We start from the raw sequence: 27,953 nt of genomic DNA, 5'->3' as shown, positions 1-27,953 counted from the left end.
TGAAATCGTGGTGCATTATTTTCCATCGGATTCTTCGACTGCTCTAGTGTGTATATTTAAATGTTTGAATTATTGGTGCTTTTCTTGTCGTTTTCTTCTAGAGCATGTCTGGGTCATACACCACTGCAGTTGCATGTCTGACCCTTACACACTCTCTGGTCTGACCACACAATGCATCTGGTTGAATGCAAGCCTTGAGCAATACGCATGACAAACAAGGTTCATAGCTCTGCCTGAAATCTTGTCAATGCTTTGTTGCATTTCAGGGTTGATTTGTTGTTTTGCCAGTTTTTTCCCCATTTATCTACTGACAAAATCTGAACAAATTCAGAGAAAAATACAATGTATGCCATTTACTCTGGATTTGGTCAGGAGGAATTCAAACGGAGTTAAGTATGACTTGATCAGAGTTGTGCTGGTTCTGTTTGTTGTCTCTCTTATGTGACCTGACACAGAGTAGCTCTGCTTTCTGCCTACTTCTACTAAGTTCTGAACTACTAAGTTCTCCGGAGACCTCGGCACAACAACCTGTCCACAAGCAGCAGTTAAAAAGAAAACCATTGTAGACTATTTCATTTCAAAATGAAATAAAGAAGAAAATATAAAAAAGGAAAATAAGTGGGGAAAAAATAATGGAAACAAGTTTTAATTACTATGTTGACAAAGTCCCAAAGTCTTCTTTAAAGCGTCCCTTAAAATTGTTCTTTTGATGTTTGTGGAGACATCAAGAGGTTGTTTGCAGAACCAATTGAATTCTATTGGAGGCATACATACATTTTGTGTGATGTCAGTTTTGATCAGTTAAAGGTTCAGGGTGTTAGGATATGTCCCTTTTGACCACATTATGACTAGGTTAACCACTAATAAATTTATTTTGTACATTTATTTTAAGGCATTATTCTGTGGTTGACTCACAGTAGTTTCATCACTATGTCCAATGACCATTAACATAAAAATATAAGTCTCTATTGTTCTTTAACTGTCTGTACATTTTGTTATTTTACTTTACACTGTGTCATAAAATGTAACAGTTTGTCAATCTTAAAACAGATCCATGTTTCAAACATCATCTCATTGTTGTGAGTCTGGTTAAAAAAAAAGACACAGAACATGTCAAAGCTTTAAAAAAATTTTTTTTTATAAGATTTATAGCAGGAATAACATACATTTTCACCTTTTTCACACCTCATGTCAGGTACCTATCCACCATATAAGGCACAGTCTTTCCTTTCATATAGTCACCTGCCCTTAAAGGATTCATTTGTGTCTTTCTTTTGGAAAAATCTTGATCCCTAATAGAACCATTTAAGGAGCTAAAAGCCCACTGATCTACCCATTGAAATAAAATTATTCACATTAATTGTTTGGGATTTTGTCTTCTTAAAGCACAAATCCTACCTGTTCCATTTCACCTATGTCTTGTCATTTGTTAAATTAATTTATTTCTAGGCATTTTTCTGTTACACATGCAGGAAATGTTTGATTCAAATCTTGCTCTATATGATAACACTTTGTCTGATAAAATTTTGTATGTTGGAGTGTGTGGAGATTACCCTAGATAATAGCACGGCGATTCGTTAACGAATGCAGACAGCAACAATCACTAGGACAAACAAATCACGTCAGTGGCTCAGTGGGGCATCCTGAAGACCAGCAGGTCTGGATGTTATTGTTTTCAGAAGGAATCCTCATGGTAGTAGGTGGCGGGGGTTAACTCTGGGTGACAGAGGCTTCATAAATCTTCGACTGCCACTGGAAGTTCCCTTGCGCTCAGGTTGGAGGGCGTACAAAAGAACTGAGCTGGTCAGGATGTAGGACTGAGCTTTGGACAAGTAAGGTATACCTCTGGGACACTGAAATAATATCAACAATCAGCTACTCTTCAGCATGAATGTGTGTGTGTGTGTGTGTGTGTGTGTGTGTGTGTGTGTGTGTGTGTGTGTGTGTGAGACAACACAGTCAAAGAATGTATCTTGCTGTGTTGAAGGTTTACTGTTTTTATAGACACTGGAGATAAGTGTTCTGGTTGAATGAATTTGATTCCAGAAGTATTTTTAAAAACAGAAATTGTCCAGATCACTAGCTTAGTGCCTCTGTCATAGCCTAGACAAATAATTTGATCTAGAAGGTTTCTTAGAAGGTTTAATGTTTCCAGATATATGAATATTTCAAATACAAGATGCATCCCTAAGTGGCAGTCTGCAGTGTCAAAGCACCCTCTGCAAGTACTGCATCATCAATGCACATACACAGAACATTTCAGCATAATCAGACCCATGGTTTCAGAAAAAAACATTTACTCACACACAACTCTGCTATATCTACATATAATTATACTTTGCAGATGTGAACAGCTAATTGGCATGTGGTGGCAATTCTGTTTACCGTTAAATGCTTTATAGTTATTGTGACTCAGACTCTAGGGTAATTTGGGCAAACACGGGTACATATTGCCATGGATTGTTTGCAAATGAAGACTATTATATAGGTATACTATTACATCATCATATTTAGGTGGAGGAAACTTTTTGTCATTTAACATGAATTATGCATAATTTGAAAGAAAAGAAGAAGAATCCTGGTATAAAAATAGCTTTCCAGCATCTTTGGCTCTTGGTCGCTCAAATCAATATCAAAAATATTGAATATGAAAAAGATTTTCATTATTATTTTGCATCATAAAGCTGCAAAACTAAAAGTTATTAACACTATGCACAGACAAAAATGGACTGTTGCATATCTTAAAATCTGAGACTGAAATTCGAGATTTTTATCTTTTTTAAATATACAGTATATGTTATATAAATGTATATTTTAATAATGTAATTCTTGTGAGAAAATAGTGACAACAGCTATTTATTTTATATTCATTTGGAATATCTGCTTGTAGAAAAAAAAATCACTGCAAATCTCAACACACCTTTCAGTTTATGGCTTGGAAAATATTACATTTGAAAGATACTTGATCCTACTCCATAGTTAAAGTATGTGTAGGAAACATGATAACTAACTCCTTGTCCATTTCAGAACTGTATTTTTAGTCATAAGCAAGCTTTCAGCGATTTCACCAACAGCTCCCGCCCGGGCCACAGGATATCAGTGTAGTGCGCATAAAGCCTGCCGGCTACCAAGTGAAACTACTTAATAATAATCCCACAACACAAATCTCTGTAGGTAGGCCCTTTACCTTATTGTGTGTATGCTGGCAGTATAAAATTTATCACACCTTTAAAAACCGTCCTCAAACTCCAGTGCCTTCGGCTTGTAAGTGGAGACAGTGTGAAGTATTGCGGTGACAGGCGAGGGATTGGCTGGCCCAGATGCCTGTTTGTGTTGGCATTTCTTATTAGCACTCGGCCTGTCCTCTCCAGCTTGCCTTTCACAGCCCATTGGCAGTGTGAGTGACGTGGCATGCAGTCTCTTGCCACTCTTCAGCAAAGCACCTCATTTAGTGCACCGCTGCTGTGTATGGTGGCGCTGTGGCAGACATGCTGGTGGTTTCTCACTAAAATCTCACAGCGGGTGTTCTTTATGTGAAACAGGACAAATGGTGTTGGGGAAAATAGCAGGTTCTGGCTTTTGTTTGTGTACCCTAAATGATAGTCTTCTATAGACATGAAACAAGAGTAATAAACTTGAAGGAATGGTCTCTCTGAATTTATTATTTGAATGATATTTTACAAAACAATTCTGTACCTTGTACTATGGCTTACAATGAAGTGTTGTTTTCCCCTTATACCACAACAATTTAACAAAAGTAGCAATTTTTCTTTATAACTTTTTTGTTTAGCTATTTATAGCTATATTTAATGCTATGGAATGCTATAAACAATTTATTTACAGTGCTGAAAAACTTACTGAGAATAGAGACTTCCTTTATACATGTTAAATAAATGTCTCCTCATAGACAACTTTGCATGATGACAATTTCAATTAATATATTAACATGGAATATAACGTGTTTTAGACTCAATAATTTATTAGAACTAGTATATTATTATAGACTTATAATTTGTATTACAACTAGAACTACAGTCAGGGCTACTGTTATCGGAAATTAATCAACAGTCTTTGACCAGTTACAGTTGAACAAAATTGAACAAAACTGTGATATGAGTATATACAGCGCAGTATACTAAAGTTAGCTGCTTTGTATATTACCCATGTACTACATTTGTTTTATACTAAAATGGAACAAAGTGTATGTTTCTAAGTAAGCTGTCTCAGATAAACTCCATATACATGTTAATGATTGTACTTTACCCAAGCATTATCTATATAATAGCCTGATAGCTTTAAATTGATTGAAAAACATCTGAAATCTAGATAATTTTCTTTGCATCATGCAGTTTGGGAGGTCAATGGTGCTTCTTCCAAGAAACATACAGCAATCACTCCTTTTAAAAAATGAGACAGAAAAACTCTCCTTAATATAATTAATCTTGCACTAATAAATACCCTAACAATTAATTGTAATGTGAACATATGTAGTTATTTCACTTAACTGTGTTTCATTAAAAACACAAAATTACTGAACATTACTTCCTCCATTCTCCTAAGAGATTGTCACAACATATGTAAAATAATACAAATCTCAGCAATAGTCAATGAAAACTTGCATAAACCTGTTGAGTTTAACAATATTATAAATGAGATGAAAAGTGATAAAATGTAATAACCCCCCCAAAAAAAACCCAAAATGTTTTACTATTTAAAGCTCATCGAGTTAATAAAGAAACTACGTGCGACTTCATTTTGCTGAGCAATGAACATTAAAAATAATTTCGAAAAGCTTATTCAAAGTTGCCTACAATGTCTGACTTAAAGATTATATTATCTAGGAAAAATAGGATTCACAGGGAAGATCTGTCATCTTTAGAGTGTGGAAAGGGCAATCACACCACAACATTTTAGATGAGTTCATTGTAGGTGTCTATAAGTGCGTATAGAAAATGACAGACATTTTCTCCTGTTCTGTAATCTGACTTTCTCATGGGTCACAATAACAGGATTGAACAGATACAGTAGTTTATTATAGTGCATTCACCTTTGATCATTTGACTTTTAACATAAAAACATCAAGAGCACATGTTACATAAGCCTTAAATTAAGTGCAATTATGGCCTGACAATGCTCAGTCAGCACTTTCTCATCATTACACTATTACAGACTTGAAACTGAAATGGTGCTGCTTGCAGCTGGGTAGAAAAACAGTTTATGCTAAACAGTGCAGACCAACAGAAACAGAATTCCACAAACATAACAGACTTCAAATATTCAGCAACATTTACTAAACTATTTAATATGACACTGCTATAATGTTGGTGGGTAAGTACTCAACTCGGCTAGCTCTTTACACCAAAACAGAGTAACCACATTTTCATTAGCAGAGTAATAATCATGATTTATTTATATTTTAGCACATTTTCACTATGAGTGTTTTATACTTTTGCATATTGTACTATGGGTGCATTTAAAACACTGTATATTAATATATTAATGAATATCAATACCAATATATCAATATATTATATTGTGTAAACCTTTAACCATGTTCAAAATTATGCTGGTTAGCATAACAATATTGTGTATACCAGTAATCCACTTTATTAATTGCCAAGTTTGAAAGCAAGTTAAGCACCAAATTGCTCACCTGATAAATAATTAAAACTGAATGGCCAGGTAGAAATTGGTATTGACTACAATAGCTACAAATAATACGCCATTCCATTGTTAAACCAGCTGCAAATATCCTTTATCTTAATATAATAAGTGTAGCACTAAAGTGTAGATTTGAAGTAACAGTGTAAATTATAGCCAAAAGCACATTTCGTGTTACACAAGGACACTTTACAAAAACATAATTTAAAAAACTCTTGGGAATTATGTAGCTACAAAACCAAACATTTTCTGTTGCAAAATTCACTTTGCACTTTTCATGACTATTTTTTTTATTGGTCCATTTACTAATCCATGCAGTGCTATGCAGTTTACATGTTTGCCCTCACTGTCAGAGAAAAAAGGCAGTGTAATTGTGCAGGCCTTGGTGCTCAGATTCGGTGGGAAACGCTTTCCTGTGGCATGGGTTCTCATCATTAAAGCACTTCCCCTCTGAATACAGGCTGCCAAACTATGCAGTGTCCAGCTGAGCCCTGCTCACAAGGACATGGATTGCAATGAGGCCTAGCTGTACACACTTCCTACCAGTGACACTTGGCATCAATCTTCTTCTCTTCCACCCCGTGAGGGGAAAGCAAAGACTCATACACTATCAGACAATGGTTGGATTATTTGCCAGTGTGTATTTTTGTGATAGTATATTTATCTCACACATGACAGAAGCAGGAGGTGGAAAGTATAATGTAATGGCTTTTGATTAGTCTGTCACTTTGTTAATGACTTGGCGTTCTAGATGAGTGCAGCGCATATTCGTCAACATGACTAGGACCAGGTGTAGTGATCATTCTGCATTTTTTTCTGAGGAAATCAGTGCAATCAATCAAAACAGTCAACGCTGTAGACAGTGCCAACATTTTTACCAGCTTTCTTTAAATATACATTTCCGTTCCATATCATTTTAGTGAAGCACACAGACACAAACACATGATCTTAACTTAAAGCGCCACATGTAGCCTTAACTATGGGCCTGATGGCTAAGCATCAATGGCCTGATGAAATTTTCTGAATGGAAACTTTGCTGCTCTCCCCAGAGCTTGTGCACTCAGGCTGCTCGTCTTGGCTTCATCCAGGTGATTTTGACATCTTGGCCCTGTGCCGCTGGCTGCTGGAGGGCAGATGGAGAGGAGAGAGTTATTTTCACGCCCTCACAACTCTCTGTTTGTTCAGCTGGAGTGCAGAGAACTCTACCGGCTTACCTTTTCAATGGAGCTTACATTTAAGTAGAGCTTCTTAAGTCTTATTCTGACAGTGTTAATACTGAAGGTAATGTTTAAAAATGTGTTAGACATCACTAGTGTCACATATGCTTTTCCTGGGCCGGTGGGTTAATATTTTGTGCAGCAGAAGAACTTGTGCTGGAAAGGTTTGCCAGTAAATAAAGTATTGTTACTGTATCATGCTGGTAAAATTTAATGAATGGAATACAAATTTAATGAACACTAGGGTTTGTAAACCGAACTGTGGCCACATGTCATAATTGCAGCCATTACATGATTTTGTATCTGTCTAAATCATCAATAGGTGACTTCACATGATAAACAAACAACTGCAAAAAAAACCCATTGTTTGCATAAACAGTTTGCCCAGTGTTTAACTTAATTTAAAAGTATAGTAAGTGATTTTCGGTCATAGTTCATGTTTTGAAATCAAAACTCATGGTTATTCCTGTGAGGCCACACCCTTACAACACATAAGGTGGCAGTTTCTGAATTAACGACCAAGTCCAGACACCTCCCTCCACATCATTTCTCTAATTCATCTCCAATAACTGCTCTGACCTGCAGAATTACATTGGATCCAGAGCCTATCACAAAATATTAGGTGTGAGGTAAGAATACAGCCAAATAGGAAATAGGAATGCAGGGCATCTTATACACACATTCACACAGAGGCATTTTTACTCAAACTTATTAAACACTTGCATGTTTCTTCAAGATGGAAGGAAACCTGAAGAACTCGAATATAGGAAACCAATGTGGGCACACAGAACACACAGTATTCTATACATACTGTAACCTGAGCTCAGGATCGAGCAAAGGACCTTCAAGCTGTGTGGTGGAAAAGCTATTCACTTTGCCACTTTGACTATTTCTTGTGTCAGTAATTGTTTGATTTTATACAATAGTTTTCTTGAAAGTAATTAAATCAGACACTGTGACAGGTAGATAAATAATGTCCAGGTGTATACTAAACCGCATGCCAGGTTTCATTTAGCACCCATACGAATTCTTGCCTATGAAAATAGAAACCGTATACTGGATGCTGCATCATCACAGGGGTCAGAAATGATCCATTTTTGAATGCGATGAGATCAGTGGAATCTCTAACACATCTTCATTATTATAACTGTGTAAAACTTACTTGTATTATTAATAAATTGGAGTCTGCATTAAAAATCTTAACCAAAAATTTAGTTTTGTGTGATCTTTTTAGGTGTAGCACAGGAATAATTCAATTTCAGCTAAAAGTCTTTTCACAGCCCATTGTGCAGTGTTAAAGCATTACAGAGCCATCTGGGTGGTCTGGGGACAGCTTATAAGATCCTTTGAAATGTAGCAGGCGTGATTCTGTGGATCCAAGAATGAGGTCCAAATCAGAGAGATTAATGTTGCGGAAACCACTAAAAAAGGTAGAATATAAACTGGTGTTTTGCATCTGAGGATTTGCTTTTGTACCGTTCACCAAAGCTTATTACCTTGCAGTGGAAACACCAAGAAATGGCTCGTTTTCCTCCTTCAGCCATCAAGCAGTAAATACAGGTCATAGTTTTTAACCAAAGCAAACACAAAAGCCAAAGTGGCTATAGTTTGATTTAGAGTTTTCACTTCTCTGTCATTCACAGTTAGGTGTCCTGTCCTGACATGCGTTTGGTGAAAATGCATAAGTTGTGTGTTTGTGTGTGTGTTTTGCAGAGCTTAATTTCCTGTGGGCTGCTCATCAAGTTCATCACAGCTCGGAGTACTACAACCTGACCACAGCGCTTCGACAATCTGTAACACAGCAGTTTGCTTCATGGGTAACCATTCCCATCTGCTAAAGACTCTCCTTTGCAGCTTATTGCAGTGTCCAAATTTGTTCCCTGTTTATTGTTATGTGTACTGAATAGGGTTGAGTCATTTAATAGTTTTATATACCTCATTTTTCACCCATACTGCACTATATTATTAGTCGATCATAAGTCTATCATTAGTTTATCATAAATTCCCTGTATAAATGATGCTCACTAGTTCTGCACTACATTCAATGTTTAGCATTTTCATGTAGCTCAAAATGTTTGTCAGAAGGATATGTGTGCACCTGTGTTGTTTAATGACCTTTACTCTAACAGGTACTTGATCATACTGTATTTGATATACAGATTTAATATAGATTCCTATTCTTGGCTGTCAGGTGTGGAACATGAGGTAGTCTTTTACTGTTGTAACCCAACCACCTGAAGGTTTAAAACTTTTTAATAGTTTTTTTTTTTTTGCTCACTATGGCTAAAAAGTGTGGAAATTTGAGTTACTGTGCCTTTTGGTGAGTTTAAAACAAGTCTGGACATTCTTCACACATCGTAAATTAGCAAGATGCCTGCTGAACTGCTGCTCAGATGATGTTCTTAGTTTTTTGTTTGTGGAGAATCTTTGTTTGAATTTTTTTGTGATTATAGGGTTGGTTTGTAAATTTCTTTGAATAGAGGAATTAAATATGTGGGGGCGAAATGGCAAAGTGCATATAAATACAGTTTTCAATGTTAAAGTTATCTTTTATTATTATTTTGTAATAATGCATGCTGATTGTGTGTTCTTAGGTGTTCTACCTCCCCATGGCATTAATCGTTCCACCATCAATCTTTGCTGTACATATTCAGTTTAACTTGCTTTACCAGTTTTGGATCCACACTGAGGTAAAGTGTTAATCTGTTTATCAATTACATTTAAGACTGTAGCTTGGTGAATTTGCAAGAAGTAGCCCCAATATAATATGTATTGTAGGCCAAGTGTATTCAGTGTAAAAGGTATACAATAAAAAAATGAATTCTGACCATGCACTTCAAACACCTTAATGCTTTATACACCATAAAATACCTACTTTATGTATCTCTTTCCAGGTTTAAAACTCCAGAGTCTATGTTTAAAAGGGAATAATGAGCTTATTGAAATATTCCAAACAGAAGCATAATCATACCCTTGCCATTTGAGCGAACATTGGCCCATCGGTTTTACAGTTTTGGGGGAGTCATTTGGGGAGTCATTTAGCAGGAATGGATTTGGAATCATTTCCAACTTTCAGAGCACCATTAGTGAAAACAGTCTTCACATCCGCAAGTTCCTAAAGGATATAATTTATGCCTGTTTTATTAGCTTTTTTTGATGTTATGTAATTTATTGGCATGAAATTCCAGGCATAATCCAGCATTAAAGCCCTGGCTAAGCAGTGAGCAACCTTTTTCATTCAAGACGAAATTCAGCTGGAGCCAGACCAGTCATTATATAGAAATAATGACCCACTGAAAAAATCATGTTCACTCTCACAATCCCCAGCTAAATCTAGACCTCAGCAGGTTTGTATTTTTCCTTCAAAATCATTATTTCTTCAAACACCTGAGGGCAAACTAAACACCTGTGTAATGTATAACTTTAGTAACTTTAAAGATCGAGTTAAAATGGATTGGCATGGTGGGAGATTAAGGTACGTGTGTGATAGTTTGTACACGCACATGTGTGTATGTGTGGTGGGTATGTTTGCATGTGTGTCTGTGCATCTATTATATATATATATATATATATATATATATATATATATATATATATATATATATATATATATATATATATATATATATATATATATATATATATAGTCTGTCTGTTTGTGTGTGTGTGTGTGTGTGTGTGTGTGTGTGTGTGTGTGTGTGTGTGTGTATATGTATGCGTGTGTGTGTGTGTGTGTGTGTGTGTGTGTGTGTGTGTGTGTGTGTGTGTGTGTGTGTGTGGGTGGGTGGACATATCAGGTTTTTGGCTTCCTTTTAAAGACATTGTAATTCCTTCCAACATTGTGTTTGCTTTTACTTCTAATCTATATTGTTCTTTCCATGTGGAATTCTGGCTACTTCTCTCTTTCCCTACTTAGCAGAGCTTCGAGCAAGCTCATCAGACATGAAAACACATAATATTAATGATGTTTGGTGTCAGAATTCATTAGCAAACACGTGAACCATGCAAGCGTTTGGGTCCTGCACAATTCCTCCTCAGTATTGTTGGCCAAAACAAAGACAAGGCAATCAATAGGCGAGATTAATCACATGTGTGAGGTTAAAACTCAGTTTACATCTCTGTTTAGCAACAGCTGGCATGGCACGATACCCCCAGGCTGGATAGTTGTTTCTTTATTTCAGTCACTTGATTACATGACACTAAACAATCACTTTCCAGAGCCACTGTTTATTAATACAAAAATCATTTTAAAATTGCTTTATTTCATTAGTTTGTCAGCAATCTTGGTCCTCTGGAGTGGATCCTAAATACGCCGAGTCATCACCGAGTTCATCATGGTGAGTACTATACCCCTCCCACAGTCAAGCCTGTTTGATTTATAGTTTTGCTTGACTATTTTACAATTATATGCTAAATTTAAACCAAACAATGTCAATTTTTCGTGATTTGTTCCTTGTTTATTTTGTATGCATCCTGGTGCAGGGAGAAACCACTACTGTATTGATAAGAATTATGGAGGAACCCTCATTATTTGGGACCGAATGCTTGGTAAGAGTGTGTTTCTACAGTAGAGTAGGAGGCTTTATCAAGCACCACTTACATATTCTTCAGGAAATTTTGCAATTTATTTATTATTCTAACCCTGAATATGAGAATATAGTCGATTGAAACAGAACAATGCAAGGGCTTAGTGTAGAAATATTCTAGTCAGTAGTGTGGTACAAAATACAGTGCAAGTATATAATATACTAGACAATTAACCAACACAATGAGGAAGAACATACAGTCAATATCAACAAAGTGTGTATTTATGACATGACCAGACCTGAGCAGGCTGGCATTGTAATAATTCAATATGTATTATCTATTATTAATAGATATATAATTATTAGGTCACTGTAATGCACAAGTGAAAGTATCAGTGCATATATAGTGCAAAAGACTTTAATTATGAACATTCAAAACTAAATATATGTACAGTATATACATCTGTCTTTCATGTGTTGAAAGCAATTTACGCGAGTGAAGTATTTATCAGTTTATTATCAATGTTCTTGTAGGAACCTTTGCTCCAGAAGATGATAAAGTAATCTATGGTCTCACACACCCCATCAACACCTTTGACATTCTGTCTGTTGAGGTAAGTTAGCCACAAATATATCTTTATAGACATCATTTTTGAATCCATGCCCTGATTTTTGCAAGCCACATGAATTCTCGCCAAGCAAGTTTGAGCACAGAGTTTCAGAGTGCTATGTTAAATGTAAATATGAGCTGCAAGTTCTCCGCTGCTTTCACTCTCCTCACGTTTCCCCACCAGTGGAAAAGCCACACCATAACCATAACATTAGTAGTGCACTTTAAACAAGAGAGGCGAAAGTATCTGCAAGAAACCATGTGCATGTTGCCTTTGATTATTTTCTCTGCACTTTTCCTTGGAAGGAATGACAAACGCAATCTTATCTGTGACATAAAACACTTAGATAGTAGATTCAATGTCAAATGAAATAACAATAGAGTTTCACATACATTTTTTGTTTGAAGAACCTAATAACCCTCAGCTATAACTTACTCACTGACACAACATTTCACACATGGGGGCTTTGCAATTCTACCAAAACTAATACAACATTCTAATACAAGCCTCCACCCAAATGAAACATTTCTAAAAAAAAAAGGTATGCTGTTAACATACTTTAAACATGTGTGGGTTTTTATTTTATTTAATTTTTTATTTTGGGGAAGAATATATGTTTATACATATTATTAAAGTTTTTTTATATATAAATATCATATTCAGAAAAGCAATACATTTTTTTTTTTTTTAAGATTTAAGATCTTAAGATTTATTTTGTAGAATAAAAAAACTAAATGCAGAATGTAATAGTTACCTGTACTGAAAAAGCCTGCTCTAAAACCTGAACAGATTCCTGGGGAAAAAAAAGAATGCTTTTAATAAAGTCATGTTGAAAGAGACATTCAACACACTGCTCCAATTTCAAATCTGAGTTCTTATAGTTTTCTGGCCTTCACTGAGACTAAAATTCAACAGTAACAGTTTACATTAAGGATCTTTTAACTTTAATGTACTGCATTACTTATGTGAATACATAAACATTACATTAATTCTTTAGCTTCACTTTTTTGGTTTTGGACAATAAAAGATAACAAACACTATTTCTTTTTTTATCATTAACTATTCAATTATTTGTATTCTTTTTCAACTATACTTTGAGTCAATATTTTATGTCCCTTAACAAAGTTCACAAATAAATCCACTTCTGTTCAGTCCTAGTAGCAGCAATAAGCAGATTTCTGCCAAAATGTGATTTTTTTTACAGTTATGAGATTACTTGCTCATGTAAACAACTCACTGTGAACTTTTGTTACACATATGCCCATGTGAAATGAAGTTTCCAAATCATGAGGTTTTGTTTTTGCTCTGTTTTCTTTCCGAAGTTTGAGTACTATGTGTACTTGTTGCGGCAATTCCTCAGTGCTGATGGTATTACACACAAGTTTTCTGTCATATTTAATGGACCAGGCTGGACACCGGGCAAACCGAGGCTAGGAGACCCTGATGATCTACCTGAGGTTGAAACATTTTTTTTTTTTCACCTTGCTTACTTAGGTTTGTCATATGATGAACTCTTGATTTTAACAAAATGTTATTACTAGTGAATAATCCCAACAGGAGAAACTTTAGCTTGTATAATAGTACTGTTGAATTCTTTATTCTGGTCATCCAGAAGGTAATGATTTACTTTCTTTATCAGTGGCTCTAACAAAAATTCTGGCTACAAGGCAAAAGGGGATTATATCAAAAAGTTAACATTTAATTAACAAACATGTTTGACATAGTTAAGTATTGTCTAAGGAGGTATATGGAGAACTAACGAATTTCTTGAATGGTCCAATATTAAACATAACTATAATCAGATGAAAAAAATATTGTCATATTTTAATGAATAAAAAGGTCACTGTTTCAGTAAAACAATTTTGGGAAGTGCTGGAAAATAATCAATTTCAGGGTGGGAACAGTTTTAGCAGCTACGCAGCATGCTGGGCTGTAGTACACTATCCTGTTGTTGATGTTATTTTCCACCATTTTCTTCCAGATTTAATTGCTGTTGGAGTTTGCTGGTGAATCTGATCTTAAATTTGGGCGTAAAAATCCTGTTACTCTTAAATGTTTACATCTAGTTTGCCGTCTACTGCCTACAATTTTAGTGTGAAAAAAAAGCTTAACAATGACTCTAAATACAAAACGACACACTTTACAAGTCCAGCCCAGTGCCAAAAAAAGTCTCACATGCTTTTGAAGCAAAATAAGCTCAATTTTCACGTCTTTAAAAGTCAGGCCCACAGCACGGGATTGAAGTCTCTCCATCAGGAGCTGCGGCGGGTTTGCTTTGAAATAGTGATGTGTGTGTGGCATATTTTTAGCCACTCTTACTTCACACATAAAACAAAGCCTCTCCCCCCCACCCTGCAATTAAAGCAGCCCTAAAGAGAGCCTGGTGATGGAGAGCATGTGGCGAGTGCTGAAGTTTGACTTGAAATACCTTGAAAGGTGCTGGATTGGGAGAGCTGGTCCATGCCTGTTCATACTCCTGTGTGGGAGGGAGGGTTGTGCTGTAGGAGTTGAGTTTTGAGGTAAAACAGAACAGTGGAGTGTTGGAGCCAACAGGTCGAACCCACATGCAACTGCACTTGAGTCTTAAGCGTTTGTAAAAAATAAATTGAAGGTTATTATTTTTCACTATTTAGTCAAATTGGCAAGATTTATTCAAACCGAGTGATAGTATGTGAACGTTTTAAATTGCTACATTTGTTGTTTTATAAAAATATATAAAATTAATGTTTTAACACAATTTAACATAATGTGATACTTGATAAATATGCATATGTATTACATTTAGTAACAAAACATTTTCAATAGAATTTATAGACAAATTTAAAGAATGAATTACAACAGGGGTGTGCACTTATACAAAAAATCTATCATGACATGCGTGTGATTTGACACAAAGTCACTATAACCTCCTAAGAGTAGATTACTCAATTCAAATCAAGTTTGTGGTGACGTGGAAAAAAAAAAATGAGTAAGAAACCTAAGAGAACCTCATCTGGGTGACGGAATGTCTATTTAATGTAGTTCCCTCAGTGTTGAGGATATCAACTTTTCACTGATGGACACTTTAAAAACGGTTCATGGCAGTTGCAGCCCTAAGCCTTTGTAACAAATTGTTTATTTTAATTACAATGCTTCATGGTGATTGAGTTTAACCCAACAACTTAATGGATTTTTAGGTTGTTCTATATGTCCCAATAAATAGAATATTCCACAGCTGTTTGCTCATTATTAATTATAAGAATTTTTTTATTGAATTTGTATTTATTAATACAGCACCTTTCTAAGTTAACAATAATTACATTAGAAGTTATAAAATGTCTTTGGGAATAGTTAAAATATAGAAACTGTGAATAATCATTCCCCCATTAGAGGGAATGATTATTAAAAATAAGATAAAAAAAAAAAAAAAAAAAAAGCAGATCTTTGGGAAATAGACCAGTTTTACAGAGAACACAGTTAGCACAGTGTTTCCTGTCCTTACTATCTTATGATGAAAAAGTGCTATAAACTGCTATATAAACTGTTTCTTTAAATGTAATAAATATAGCAGAAAACATTTTCTTTGTTAAATAACAACACATTTTGTTTATCCTTTTTTATTAGATTTGGAGCATTTGTGTTGTATGTCCCTGTGTAGCAGCTGTTACTCAAGAATCCAAAATGTATTCAAATTAACATTTTAAATCTAGTTTTTAATTTTCACCTTTAAAAATAGCTACACCTATTGTTTACATGCTGTATATATAAAATTAAATAAATAATCAACAACTTCTAATCAATTAGGAATTTAGCAATTCTGTGGTACATCTAAAAAACGGACATACAGTAAAAACAAAAGTTTCATGTTTAACTTATAAAAAGTTATTTATTTGTTTGTTTTGTTTGTTTATTTGCCTTTTTTGCAATTGCTTTATGGTGGGGCAATATGCAACATGCATTAGGAGGTTCTTCAGCTGCAGCAGAGAAGTAAAGTAGATTAATTAGAAGAATTCTAAATCTTTATAAAAGAAGCACCAGTATGTGATATGGCTGTTCATAAGATATTACACAATAATCAACAAAACTGTGTTAAGTAATGCTGCTGTATTGGGAATAACTAAAGTCTGTGTCCAGATGTTGATGAGTCACATACAATACTGTAGTTAATAGGAATTTTGCCTCACTTGCTTATGTTTGAGGCGTTTCATTAAACCAGTCTGCTTTAGATCATGTGCAGCATTTTCTTAGGACAGCGTTCATAATTTTGACTTATACATTTTGGAATTTATAAATACAGATTTTTTTCTTTAAGCTACTGTGTAGTTCATTCATTCTTGCAGTTCACACCTGGACCTTGCTGCCCCTCAAGCCATTCCAAGGCACAATAAAATTCTTCAACAAAAAACAATTTAAAAACATCTGTGATATTTTCCAATGATTTTCCAAAATTATATTTGCATGCAAGTGTTTCATTTTCTCCAATGCAACACTTTGCACATTTACCAAAAACATAATCACAACTGTCCACATGGCATTTTTTCATGTATTGAAGTGGAACATCCAGGTGGTCTTCTGAGTTTTCTTAGAAAGCACTGGTTTCCTGTGTGGTTAAGTGCAAGCGATGCTTAAAGAGATTAATAAGGTTCTTGTTACTTGTTTAAGATTTCTACAGCATGTGCTTACAATGATCTTTAAGGTCACCTGTTCATGAAGAGAGAAATCAAAACTACTTGCTAAAGGTTCAAATATTATTTTGTGACCCGCTCTAAATTATTAAGCTTGAAGCGGATTGCACTTGCTGTGCAACAAAAATGAAGTGTTTTTTTTAATAGGGCTGTAGAGGTCAAACCCACACCTGAACTGACTGGAACATCTGGAGCCAATTAGACTTCTTTCTTTCAGCCTTATAGTTGAGCTTCACATGTACTTACATTAATAGTCGTGATTCTTTAAATCTTTTGTTCAGCAAGTAAAACGTTTTCTTTTATATGTACCATTGCCAGGACACAGCTCCACCGTACCAGGTTTGCTCTTGTGTTTGGGTTACTGTGGTGTTTAATTCCATCGTATTGCACAATAAAATGCATATGCATATAATTATGGAAATGCAATCAAAAACAAGTTTTCATCTTTATTTTTTTTATGCTGAGAACTCAAATATTATTCACTTAAAAAGTCTTAAATAAAAAGCATGTAATAAGCATTTCTCTAAAAACCCATCTGCACGCTGCTTTTCAGATCACAGGAAAGGAGATGCCGCACAATCCACAATGGTCATCTGCACTTCAGGTGTATGTGCATGTGCAGTTCCTTCTGGTTCTGGTCGTTTACAACAACTTATTTGCAACAGAACATGTAAGTAAAAGAAGGATACATGTTATTTCACAGAGATTTAAACTGTCTTGGTTTACCTTCCATGTTGATAGTAGAAAGACAAACATTTGCCTTCACTGAGGCTTTTATGCCCATGCAAATCTTTCATTGTCTTTCTAGGTTCATTGAAAGCTTTTAATTTGCTCAGTGCTTAATAATATCACACTGTTAAATCACATTTAAACTCTGGCTCTTCCTTTTAATTATCTCAATTATAAGGCATAGACAGATATCTTTTAACCTCTGCCTATTATTTTCTATCCTCCCTAACAAAACTGCAGACATTATGTTCCCTGTTGGTATCATTGAAAGTGTGTGTTCCCCAGGCATAGTTTTGGTTAGCCAAACTTTATGGACCCACCCTGCTTCCCCGCTGAAATGAAACAGCCATTCTTCCTGTGATTCCTACCTCAGTGGTGTTCTCTCAATAAGAGATTTCTAGATCCCTCTTTCCCCCTTCTTTCCCGCCCATCACCAACCAATAAAAAAGCCTCCGGTGGTCCAACAACCAATACAAACGTTCTGAGAGCCAAGTCAACCATTTCCCGTCGCCTGAAAAGCCTTCCTGTTGCATCCATCAGCCTTTCCAGAGAAAATAACTAAGTAATGCCCTTGGGCCAAGCAATAAATAATGTCAAAGTGTGTATTTATACCTCTATGTACCATGCACATTTATTTGCACTGACAAGTGATGCTACAGCACAGCTTAGTGGTACTTCAAAGCTAGAAAAACATTTATTTTTCAGACTTGGTCCGTTACCACCCAACCTCATCACTTACACATTGTTTGACTTGCTCTTAATTATTGAGGTTCAGAAACTGACCACCACCGACACGTTAACTGTTTAACTCGGCAGAACCAACATTGTAGATTAGCATGAACTTTGTTGTGCAGGGATTAATAGTAGTGAGGACAATGATGTTAGTAACTTAATCTTAAACTGCTTCGGGAGGAGTAGAAACACTAACACAGTTCGACTGTTACTGCAGCAACTAAGAAAACACCCAGGTGGTTTAATGTTTTCTACACTTTGGCTTGGTGTTATTGTTGAAATAGGATAGTGGGACAAATTAGAAATTAGCATGTTGAAAGGATTTGAAAAACATAAGCCAGACCTTAGAGAACTGACTCACAGTGTTTTCACAAAGTTCCCTCTGAGACCTGGGCAATGTCACACATTGGTAATTCAAGAAAAATCACAGTCCTCTCAATGATCTTTTGGAAGTTAACCATCATGGTGTGGTACATGTATGAGAAGCCACAAATCTGTTATGCTATTTTCAGTAAACTGTATGGTTGAATATAAACTTTAAATATAATTTAAAATTAAATTATAACATTTTCACCATAGTTTTTCCTTGGGAGAACTTGGCTAGCTAGTAATTATTAGAAGAAAAATAGTCTTAATAAGTGTTAATGAATGTGTAGAATATGACACTGCATTTTAAAACCCAGCTGAATTCCCACTAATGCTTATCTGTAATTATTAATGCAAATTTGATATTAAATGAATTAATAACTGATTAAACTGACTTCAAATGTTTCCCAAAACAATAAAGAAATGCACACTCCAGCAATGTGTATCACATACAGCATGAAGAGCTCAGCTGCACTGCATGTGGTTACTTCAAATGAGTCTAAACTTTGAGAACTTCTACTATACCCGGGAGATAAATATTTTCAGCTGCTTTGAATATATGGTTTTGAGAGCAAACATCCACCATATTCAATAACATTAGTCATATAGCAAATAGAGGGTTATGTACTATAAATTTAAAGGTCAGTCAGAAGTACAGTTGTCTGTGCACTCATGTTATGGGTCTTAATAATACCTACTCTAATGAGATTTCCTCAAGCTAGTTTACATTATAAGGGTCAAGAACATAAACATGAGGACATTGTGAGTGGGATTTGGAGGTGAAACTGACATCCACTAATGTTGCATTGAGAACACATTGTTCTTACATTCTCTTTTTGTTCTCTAGATGCAGTCTCAATCAAGTGTGCTGCTCATCACTGGATACATATTACTCACACTTACTACGCTTGGGTATATAATAAACCAAAGGTACTGAGACTTTATTATGTACAGTGTGTTGCTTGGTCATTAATAGAGCTTCTTGGGAATCACACATTTTGAAAAATGATGTGTGTATAATATAGTATTTTCATACTTGTACATTTTGATACCGTGAGTTATAGATCTGTCAGCTCTGCAGCCAACGAGAGCGACAAGGCCTTAGTAATACACAACACTTTTCCATATGGTCATTAAACACTGAGCATACTATTTCTTTTCTTTGGATGTTTTAACACTTGGCTCGAAATCTCATGTGTCCACTCAAAAATCGATTCTGGATCCATTTAGGATTTTATTTTTTACATCTGGACTCCTTACAAACCAAGGTTCTGTTGTACAGTCCTTTTCTTATTAAGGATCATGTAATTGTTTTTTAAATTAAATTTAGTTTTTTCGCAATGTAGCAAATAGATATTAAGCTTAAACCTAAACCTTTATCATTGATGTGTAGTGGTTTTGTGGTTAGTAACTTAGTCATGATAATTTAAAATAGGTTACTTGTTTTTTTATTTTATTTAATTTTTTACATGGCAGCAGGTAAAAACAAAGAATTACCTCACAAACCTCACAGTTTGAGCTGACAGTCAGCCAGAATTCATAGACCATACTGATATTTCTGGCATATGGAAAAGATGCAGATGCACATGATTTAGGTTATAGATGTCTTCCTATGATGTGAAAGGCAGAACAGTATTTTTACATGGACAGTAGTGGTTTGCACCCAAGCTCAGACTTAAACTTAATATTTATACTTTTTATGCAAATGCTCCAGAAAAAAAAGAGCAAAACCCACAGACTTAAGACGGTTTGTTGTTTTGTTTTTCTTTCTCGCAGTCCCAATGCTGCTGTATGGGAGGTGTCACGCTGCCTACTAATGTTGACCCTCTACAGGTTTGGTTATATCAGCAATATGGTGCCTCTACTGACTACTGCAACAGAGGTAAGTGTATTAAACTTTTGTCCAAAATAGATGAGACAAAATAATGCACATATTATGTAGCTAAACAGTGTTAAACATAAATTGTTGTCACACTAGATTGCCCAAATTAGTGTAACTGCCAGTGGCGGGAGGTGAATTAATGCTAAGTGTGGGTGTGTGGTGTGTGAGTGTGTGGTTCAGCTGTAAAGCAGTATAGATGAAGCATATCCACACACAGCATGTAACCATCTATTCTGTCTAAGAGTGTGTGCATCTGTGTGTGTGTGTGTGTGTGTGTGTGTGTGTGTGCGTGTGTGTGTGTGTGTGTGTGTGTGTGTGTGTGTGTGTGAGCTGACACCAGGACCCGCTATGAACCACAATGATGTATAACACCAGATGCATGGCCCAATTGACCATAAAATTGCCATGTGTTCCTGACTCTCGCAACAGGGCTATGGATTGCGACTGACCTCTCATTACTACTCCAACACCTCTAACCCTACATCGCTCTCTGCCTTAATTTCTCTTTCCCAATCTCGCCATTTTTTTTCTCCACCCCTGCTTAAAGTAGAGGCAAGACTTCTGGAATCAATTAGCTCTGTCTGTGGCTAACTCGAGAGAGAGCTGATGAGATTTACACATGAGAGTAAAATTGTTCTCTTTGTGTGTGTGTGTGTGTGTGTGTGTGTGTGTGTGTGTGTGTGTGTGTGTGTGTAAGTGTACATCTGTAGACGTAGGTGCTAATACGCCCACGATTTTTTCCCCTGAAGATCCGCAAGGAATAAAAGAGTTTGACTCTGAAAGAAGTTCCCACATACTGCATTTGGGTCCAGTCATGAGAAGAGAAATCACAAAACTGAATAACATAAAAAACACGTACTATATTCTGAGGAAGAAGTATGGTGAAATAACAGAATGTTGAATATGCATATATGTGGGAGATTTGAAAAGCTTTACAACAATAGTAGAATGTTACATTTGAATTGTGCAATGATACACTAGAAATTACCTTATTGGTACAGCTGATTCAATTGGAACAAATGGTAAAGAGTAATTAACTACATTGCTTTTTGAGGGCTGTGGTTGCAGCAAAGGACTTTGTTTATTCTGATTTCCTGAATACAATTCATTGATTCATTGTCTGCTTTGATTATAAGAAATATTTTGGCTAAATAGCTATACTGTGTTAACAATACAGAACCGCTTTATTGTGTGCAGAGTTGTTCAGCAATTTTTAGAAACGTTTTGACTAGATTCCGCATTTCTAGCAGCAAACCTTTAAGCTGGGCCTAATAGACAGACAGTAATGCTCCATTTATATTTACTGCATTTAGCAGATGCTCTTAAGCTTTGAAGTCTCTATCAATGAATAAATCAACACTGGTTCTCTAGGTTGCAAACTTGTGATACCATCAGCCTAAACTCTGTTGAGAGGAATTATGACACACTTTTTGTGTTAAGGTAAAGACAAAAAATCAAACAAGGAAAATAAATGCTAGTTTGAGTGTTTCAGGAAGAGGTAGGTCTTCGCCCGTCGTTTGAAAATAGGCAGTGACTCAGCTGTTCGGACATCTAGAGGAAGTTCATTTCACCACCTCAGTGCCAGAACAGAAAAGAGTCTAGATGCGCCATAGACTTTTAGGATTTAATTTAAAATATTTAAAATATCAAAACATTTTTCAGGAGCTAAATAAGGGATTTATGCCAATTGTTTCACCCCAAAATTTGTTTCACAGACAACATTTTTCTGCATACAATTGTGGTTATAAATGGAGCAGATGCAAGAGCAAGCTTAGAATGCCAGTATACTGGGGTCCCTCCTGGGGGTTGGATCTAAAATGTATAGATGTGAGGTCTATTGCACCATAGTAACATTTACCAGGGGGCACAGGTCTGGTCTGATGGTTAGTGAGCAACAGATTAACAGTCAGTTTCATTTATCGGTACAACCCTGTTTGTTTTGACGTGAATTGAGCCACAGACACATCAATTTAATAGTAGATGAAAAGCAGTGTCATCCATAGCAGTGGTATCACCTGAAAATCACTGTAGATTTTTGCCAAGTTGTGTGCCAATGCCTCTTGGATTACACCAGCCCGTGAACCACATTTATCAATTATAGGTTATTAAACATGTACAAGGCTTTGGTCTGGTTTGTATATTAAAATCAGTGTGACTTTTTAAAGATGATATTTTCTGACAACACTTAACCAGAAATCATTGTTCTGTAAATAGGCATAATATTTTAAACATTGCTTTATCATATTCTCATGTTCTCTGTACACATATTCTGCATGCAAGCTTAGGCTTAACATCTTAATCGGAATTCTTTTGAAGGTGAATTTCCGAATGGTAATGGTAACTGAGCTTTATTTGATCTAATCCTTGTATCTGGAATGGAAAAATCTGGATTTGTGTGAGTCTCAGTTTACATTATCTGGAACAAACCCCAGTTATGCCTGAACTTAGCTAAGTGTACAAAACTGTACAGGTCAGCGGGTTTACGGGGACTGGAGGTTTAAAAAAAAAATCCAGGCTATAAAATAAGAACGATTAAAGAATAATAATAATTGTGAAATAAAAGTGATTTTTTGATTTGGCTGTCAAGTATCAGGGGCAGTACAGTAGAAGTCTTTCTTGTGATATATAGTGGCTTTTAAACCACAGGCTGGTATTCATTATTGAAAGAACTTCTCATTAAAGCAGCAGGATTTGCCCATAAACTCAGGTGGCGAGGTCACACTCCTAGCACACAAGCACACTCATGTCTTACGCTGTTACATTTACGCCCACACACACTATTTCACACTTGTTTACACGTACACATTTGCATTTTGAAGAGCTATTCGGATTCGCCTGAATTGCGGCTAAGTGATGTCACACATGGCTGAGGGTTCGGGATGTGAGACATTCCAGACGTTGCATGCCTAGCAGTAATTAAAGGAGCTTCTCTCCCGACTGTAAGTGGTGAGCTCATAGCAATTCAAGAACAGCGCTAATAAAAATACACCTGTCTCTGAAATGAGTCTTAACTCCACATTGCTCTTCACAAGTGTACTTTCTACCCTCAATGCTGTCTCTTAAAGTATGGCATTTAGAAAACTGTATAACAGACACGGAATACTGTAGTTATTCTCAGATGGATTGGGAAGTTTACAGACTGACTTCTCCTACTATATATACTAATAAAAAAATCTCATGCTAAGGTGCATTGATGGAAATAACAGTACATGGAAAGCATCAAGGAGAGCTGGAAATCTTTAACTACAGAACTACTGGGTTCTTTCCATTATTTGTAACAAATTAAAGATAATATTTATGCCCCTTATTTCTCAGGGAAGGAACATAATTATGTTTTAAAGGAAGGGTCACTCCATGCAAAAAGCACCACACTCAGCACAGCATGGCCTTACCTTACCACAGCACCTGACCCAGTTTGTGCAAAAGTGGAATCTACAGGTTTTTAAAATGTTCCACTATTTGTCAGAATATGGAGTTAAAAATGACAAGCATTTTATTCCATAATAATCCAGAGGAAGTTCTGTGCAGAGGAAGTGTTATTGTAACATAAAACATAATACAGTAAGTTTCTATAAAATGGTTGTGCAAACCAAAACAGTTCTTCTAAAGCTCAAGAAAACAAAACGGATCATGATTCTAACCAGTAGATGTTTAGAACATTACTTATGTTCTTCTGTAAATGTGTGACTGGCATTAATGGTGTTATGAATGATAGATCAGAAGATAGCTGCAAAATTAGTCAACACATAAACATCAATATATTTGCTGCTTAATGACTTGATGCCTTATTGTCTTATTTGAGTGTAGCTGTTTTTTCATCAGACACCTTAAAGTGAATAAAATACATTGAACAATGGAGATGAAAACTTTTGAGCTTGCTAATAAAATATTTTGTTACTCTAGATGTCACAATTGTGTGCTGGGTTTTAATGTGCAGTATATTGCCTTTACATTGCACTAAAGGTTTCTAACAAAATACTTCAGCTATTTTTTTCCTGAACATTTTTCATTTAATTAATTTGATTACCAAAAAAAAAACAATAAACATAGAGCTAGAATGTTGAATTTTGTTTATTGAGTTTAAACATGGGCTAGATTTAGATGTATTAATTGTTGTGTCAATAGGCAGTCCACACAAGAAGATGCATATGTGTGTGTGTGTGTGTGTGTGTGTGTGTGTGTGTGTGTGTGTGTGTGTGTGTGTGTGTGTGTGTGTGTGTGTGTGTGTGTGAGAGCCAGCCTTAGGGAGCTCAGGCCACAGGTTTAGATCACTAAGCCGACCGCTGTAGGTCCCTTACAAGTCCCACAGGAACCATCCATCTTTGTCCTTCTCTCAGGAATCCCACTGAAGTGGTTTACATAGCGTCTAGAGAGACGTGTATGTCGTGGCCACGGCCTCCTTCATTACTGCATCAAAGTGCTGCAGGGCTAATTTGGCCCAGTGCAGCTCCTCTAGCCTTGATTCATCCTCTGCAAACACGGCTTCAGAGAGCTGCTGCTCATGTGGAGGACTTTGAGACCTTGATCCATATAATATAAAACTGAACATAGGAGTTCAAAATAGTTACCACTTTCTTCTTAACAACAGTCTATGGTCTGGGAGGCTATAACTAGCGTATGCTATAAAGCACTTGGGCCTTCTGTTCTTACCCAGATGATTGTGTGAGCGATTGTGTGAAAAATCGTTCAGGATATCATGCATGATGCTATGCTTGGCTTGATTGCATCTTTAATACAAGTGTGAGTCAGATTAGTTTATGGCTTGTAGGAGACTCAAATTCTGTGGAGGTTTTTTTATGTCTTATAAATGAACTTGCATTTGTACAATGATTCCTTAAAATATTGAGCCATTTTTCTGTAAAATTTAAGTTCTAAATCTGTATAATTCGTCTGCTCAGAAATGGAAATGCATTACAGAGGGTGTAATTTCTGGTTGTCTGTGGTGCATAGATACCACAAAACCTTCAGAAAAGTGTAATTAACCAGAATTAGTGTTTAGTGTTACTCCAAGTTTTATTTTAAAACAGTCTCCATCTTATGGCAAAGAGAAGTTGTTGAGGTTAAACAATTACAGTTTTTAATTTCTAGATTATCACAATAAGGTCTGAGTTTCATGTGAGCAGGCTTTTCATTATTTTATCAGTTTTTTTCAGAAAAAGTTGAGATATTCTTGTCCATTATAATCATACATGCACTACAGAAGTGGTGATTAAGAATTTGGTAGGATTTGATTTCTTCGATCCAACAGAGGAATCCACATTTGTGTGTGTGTGTGTGTGTGTGTGTGTGTGTGTGTGTGTGTGTGTGTGTGTGTGTGTGTGTGTGTGTGTGTAGGTGTGTGTCTGAAAACCCTGTGTATGTTGGCTGTCCATGTAGACACTATAGGATGGAAACTTCTATTATGAGCTGTATATCAGCGAGCTGACAGCAGTGCTTCAGTCTTGTTTTCCTTTCACTCAGCAGCTTCTCTAGAGACTTGGAACTGAACACAAAGTTCACCATCTACTCTACAAATCTTCCCTTGTCTTCTTTTTAATATGTGTGTGTTTTCCATGGATGTGCATGGCTATGAGTTTTGCATGCACATACACAATGTTCACAACTACAGCACTACTGAAGCAAATAAAAAAATTTTTTCTAGTATTTGTAACGCATATATGATCTGTAAAGGATTGGCATTTACAGCACTTTTTTACAGCAGGAGCAGAAAAATCCATTGTGCTTTGATGGTCTCAGTCTCCTAATCCATTTCCTTTGTCAATCAAAGTGACACTAGTCAATAGAGTGTATATGTGAGCTTTGTATTAAGAAGAGAGCAGATACAGTAGTTTACTTCCCAACAGTTTGAATAGATTTGATTGGTTGGCTCCACTTTTCTCAGAAGATGCACATGTTAATCTTTATCCTTACAGGTTGGTAGTTGTTGTGTGATCAAGCAGTCTGTGTGGTGGGTTGGAATTGGCAGATAAGAAAAAAGTGGGGGAAATATACAGGGAAAGTAAAGGAAAACAAAAACCAGGACGAATCTGTGTTTTTCTGGTTATAAATGGTAAGAAAATTCTTATTTAAATTCCAGTTTGTTGTATTCTTCTTTAATTTTCTCTACCATTTATTGTGGCTCAAATGTATTTTTTTTTTTTAAACAAATATTTAAATAATTAAATAATTGCTATATTTTATTCTGAATTTTAAAAAAACCATGTGGTTTTTTTTCTAGTTTTTGCACTTTTGTATTTTTGCAGAAATTTCTAACACATTTTTGTCCTGTCCATGCTTTTAATAGACCAGTAAAAAAAATAAAACAATAAAATAATATAATTTATCTATAACATAATTTTAGGTTTCAAATATTTCTGAACATCGCACTTGGACTGCTTTGATTACAGCATGTTTTTTTTTTTTTCACAAAATTTGGTGACTTTTTTTAACTCGCATGGCCGTGCTGGTAGGTTCAGGTAGTGAGAGGTCAGGAATCATGGGGACATTCCAAGCTCTGCATCTCTGTTTCTGATTCTCTCGGAGGGAAACAGCTGGGGAGCTTGGAGGAAACTCTAATTTTTTCCCATCAGAGGAGAGGAGTTGTGATGGACAGGATTCGCTTTTGGCCCGAGTTAAGAACGCGGATGCAGTTTATGGTGTAGAACACAGGGGAGGAGCTGTTCCACCCGGGACACTTTTTGGCAGAACCTCCTGTCTTCATTCCTCAGTGACCACCACCATTAACCTTGTGACACAGAGCTGTTGCATTATGGGAGGTTCTTTGGTCTTGATATTAACCTTTTGTTAGTCCTTTTTTCCTTAAATGGCCTACTTTTACATGCTGGCTGTTACAGAAACACAAGAGTACACGTTTTGGATGGAATACATGTGTAACGTTATACCTACAGTGTTCCTCATGACCGTGACCAAAGTAAAATGTTTTGCATGCTCTTCGCCTCATTTATACTGAATTAATTGTGTTCATCTGTTTACACTGCATTTATTCCTACAGCAAGGTTAAATATTTTATATAAATATTTTGCTAAGATTTTTACCTATTCATGATTTTATGCAGGTTTTTGCTTTACTTTCTGCAATCTACTGGGCCCTGCAGTGTTCCACCAAGCTAACTAACAAGGAGAAGAGTCACTGAGTGCCAGCTAAATGGACAAACAGTAAATGTATTGTGTTGTGCAAGATCCTGATTTCAACTACATAAAAATGAATAGATTCTGTGAACTGTGGAATGGGATTTCTGTATCTGTTTGACATTTAGGATATAAAGTATCAGTGCATGCATATATATGGATAAACAGATAACATAAATATGATATAATAAATATGATTAAATGTAGAATACCTTCCCAGAAGTTCATATAGATTTTTTTTTTTCATATGAGTGTTTTTCTTGAGTGAATAAATGATTATTAAAATATAATACGGAAAATTATGATGATAATTAATAATAATAATAATAATTATTATTATTATTATTATTATAATAATGTATGTTTTTTTTTAATTGACACTTTATTACCATTAATTTTCACAAATATATATTTATGATTCAGTAAATCTGTCCATAT

General features: G+C 35.6%; 1 protein-coding gene across 1 annotated transcript in view; it reads left to right on the top strand.

Annotated features, from left to right (window-relative positions):
* Nucleotides 1-27,726, top strand: part of agmo (alkylglycerol monooxygenase) — a 37,707-nt gene extending 9,981 nt beyond the window's left edge. The window contains exons 4-13 of the mRNA XM_083548273.1: nt 8,592-8,695; nt 9,473-9,568; nt 11,149-11,215; nt 11,361-11,426; nt 11,939-12,018; nt 13,338-13,472; nt 17,233-17,349; nt 19,354-19,436; nt 20,283-20,388; nt 27,443-27,726. Of these exons, the coding sequence (XP_083404399.1) occupies nt 8,592-8,695; nt 9,473-9,568; nt 11,149-11,215; nt 11,361-11,426; nt 11,939-12,018; nt 13,338-13,472; nt 17,233-17,349; nt 19,354-19,436; nt 20,283-20,388; nt 27,443-27,520 (932 nt within the window). The 3' untranslated portion in view covers nt 27,521-27,726. The remainder of the gene's footprint in view (nt 1-8,591; nt 8,696-9,472; nt 9,569-11,148; nt 11,216-11,360; nt 11,427-11,938; nt 12,019-13,337; nt 13,473-17,232; nt 17,350-19,353; nt 19,437-20,282; nt 20,389-27,442) is intronic.
* The last annotated feature ends 227 nt before the right edge of the window (nt 27,727-27,953 follow it).

Source organism: Silurus aristotelis (genome assembly GCF_946808225.1).
Source record: "Silurus aristotelis genome assembly, chromosome: 8".
NCBI classification, from domain to species: Eukaryota; Metazoa; Chordata; class Actinopteri; order Siluriformes; family Siluridae; genus Silurus; species Silurus aristotelis.
Note: the sequence above shows the minus strand (reverse complement) of the source record. Positions and strands in the feature narration are given on the sequence as shown.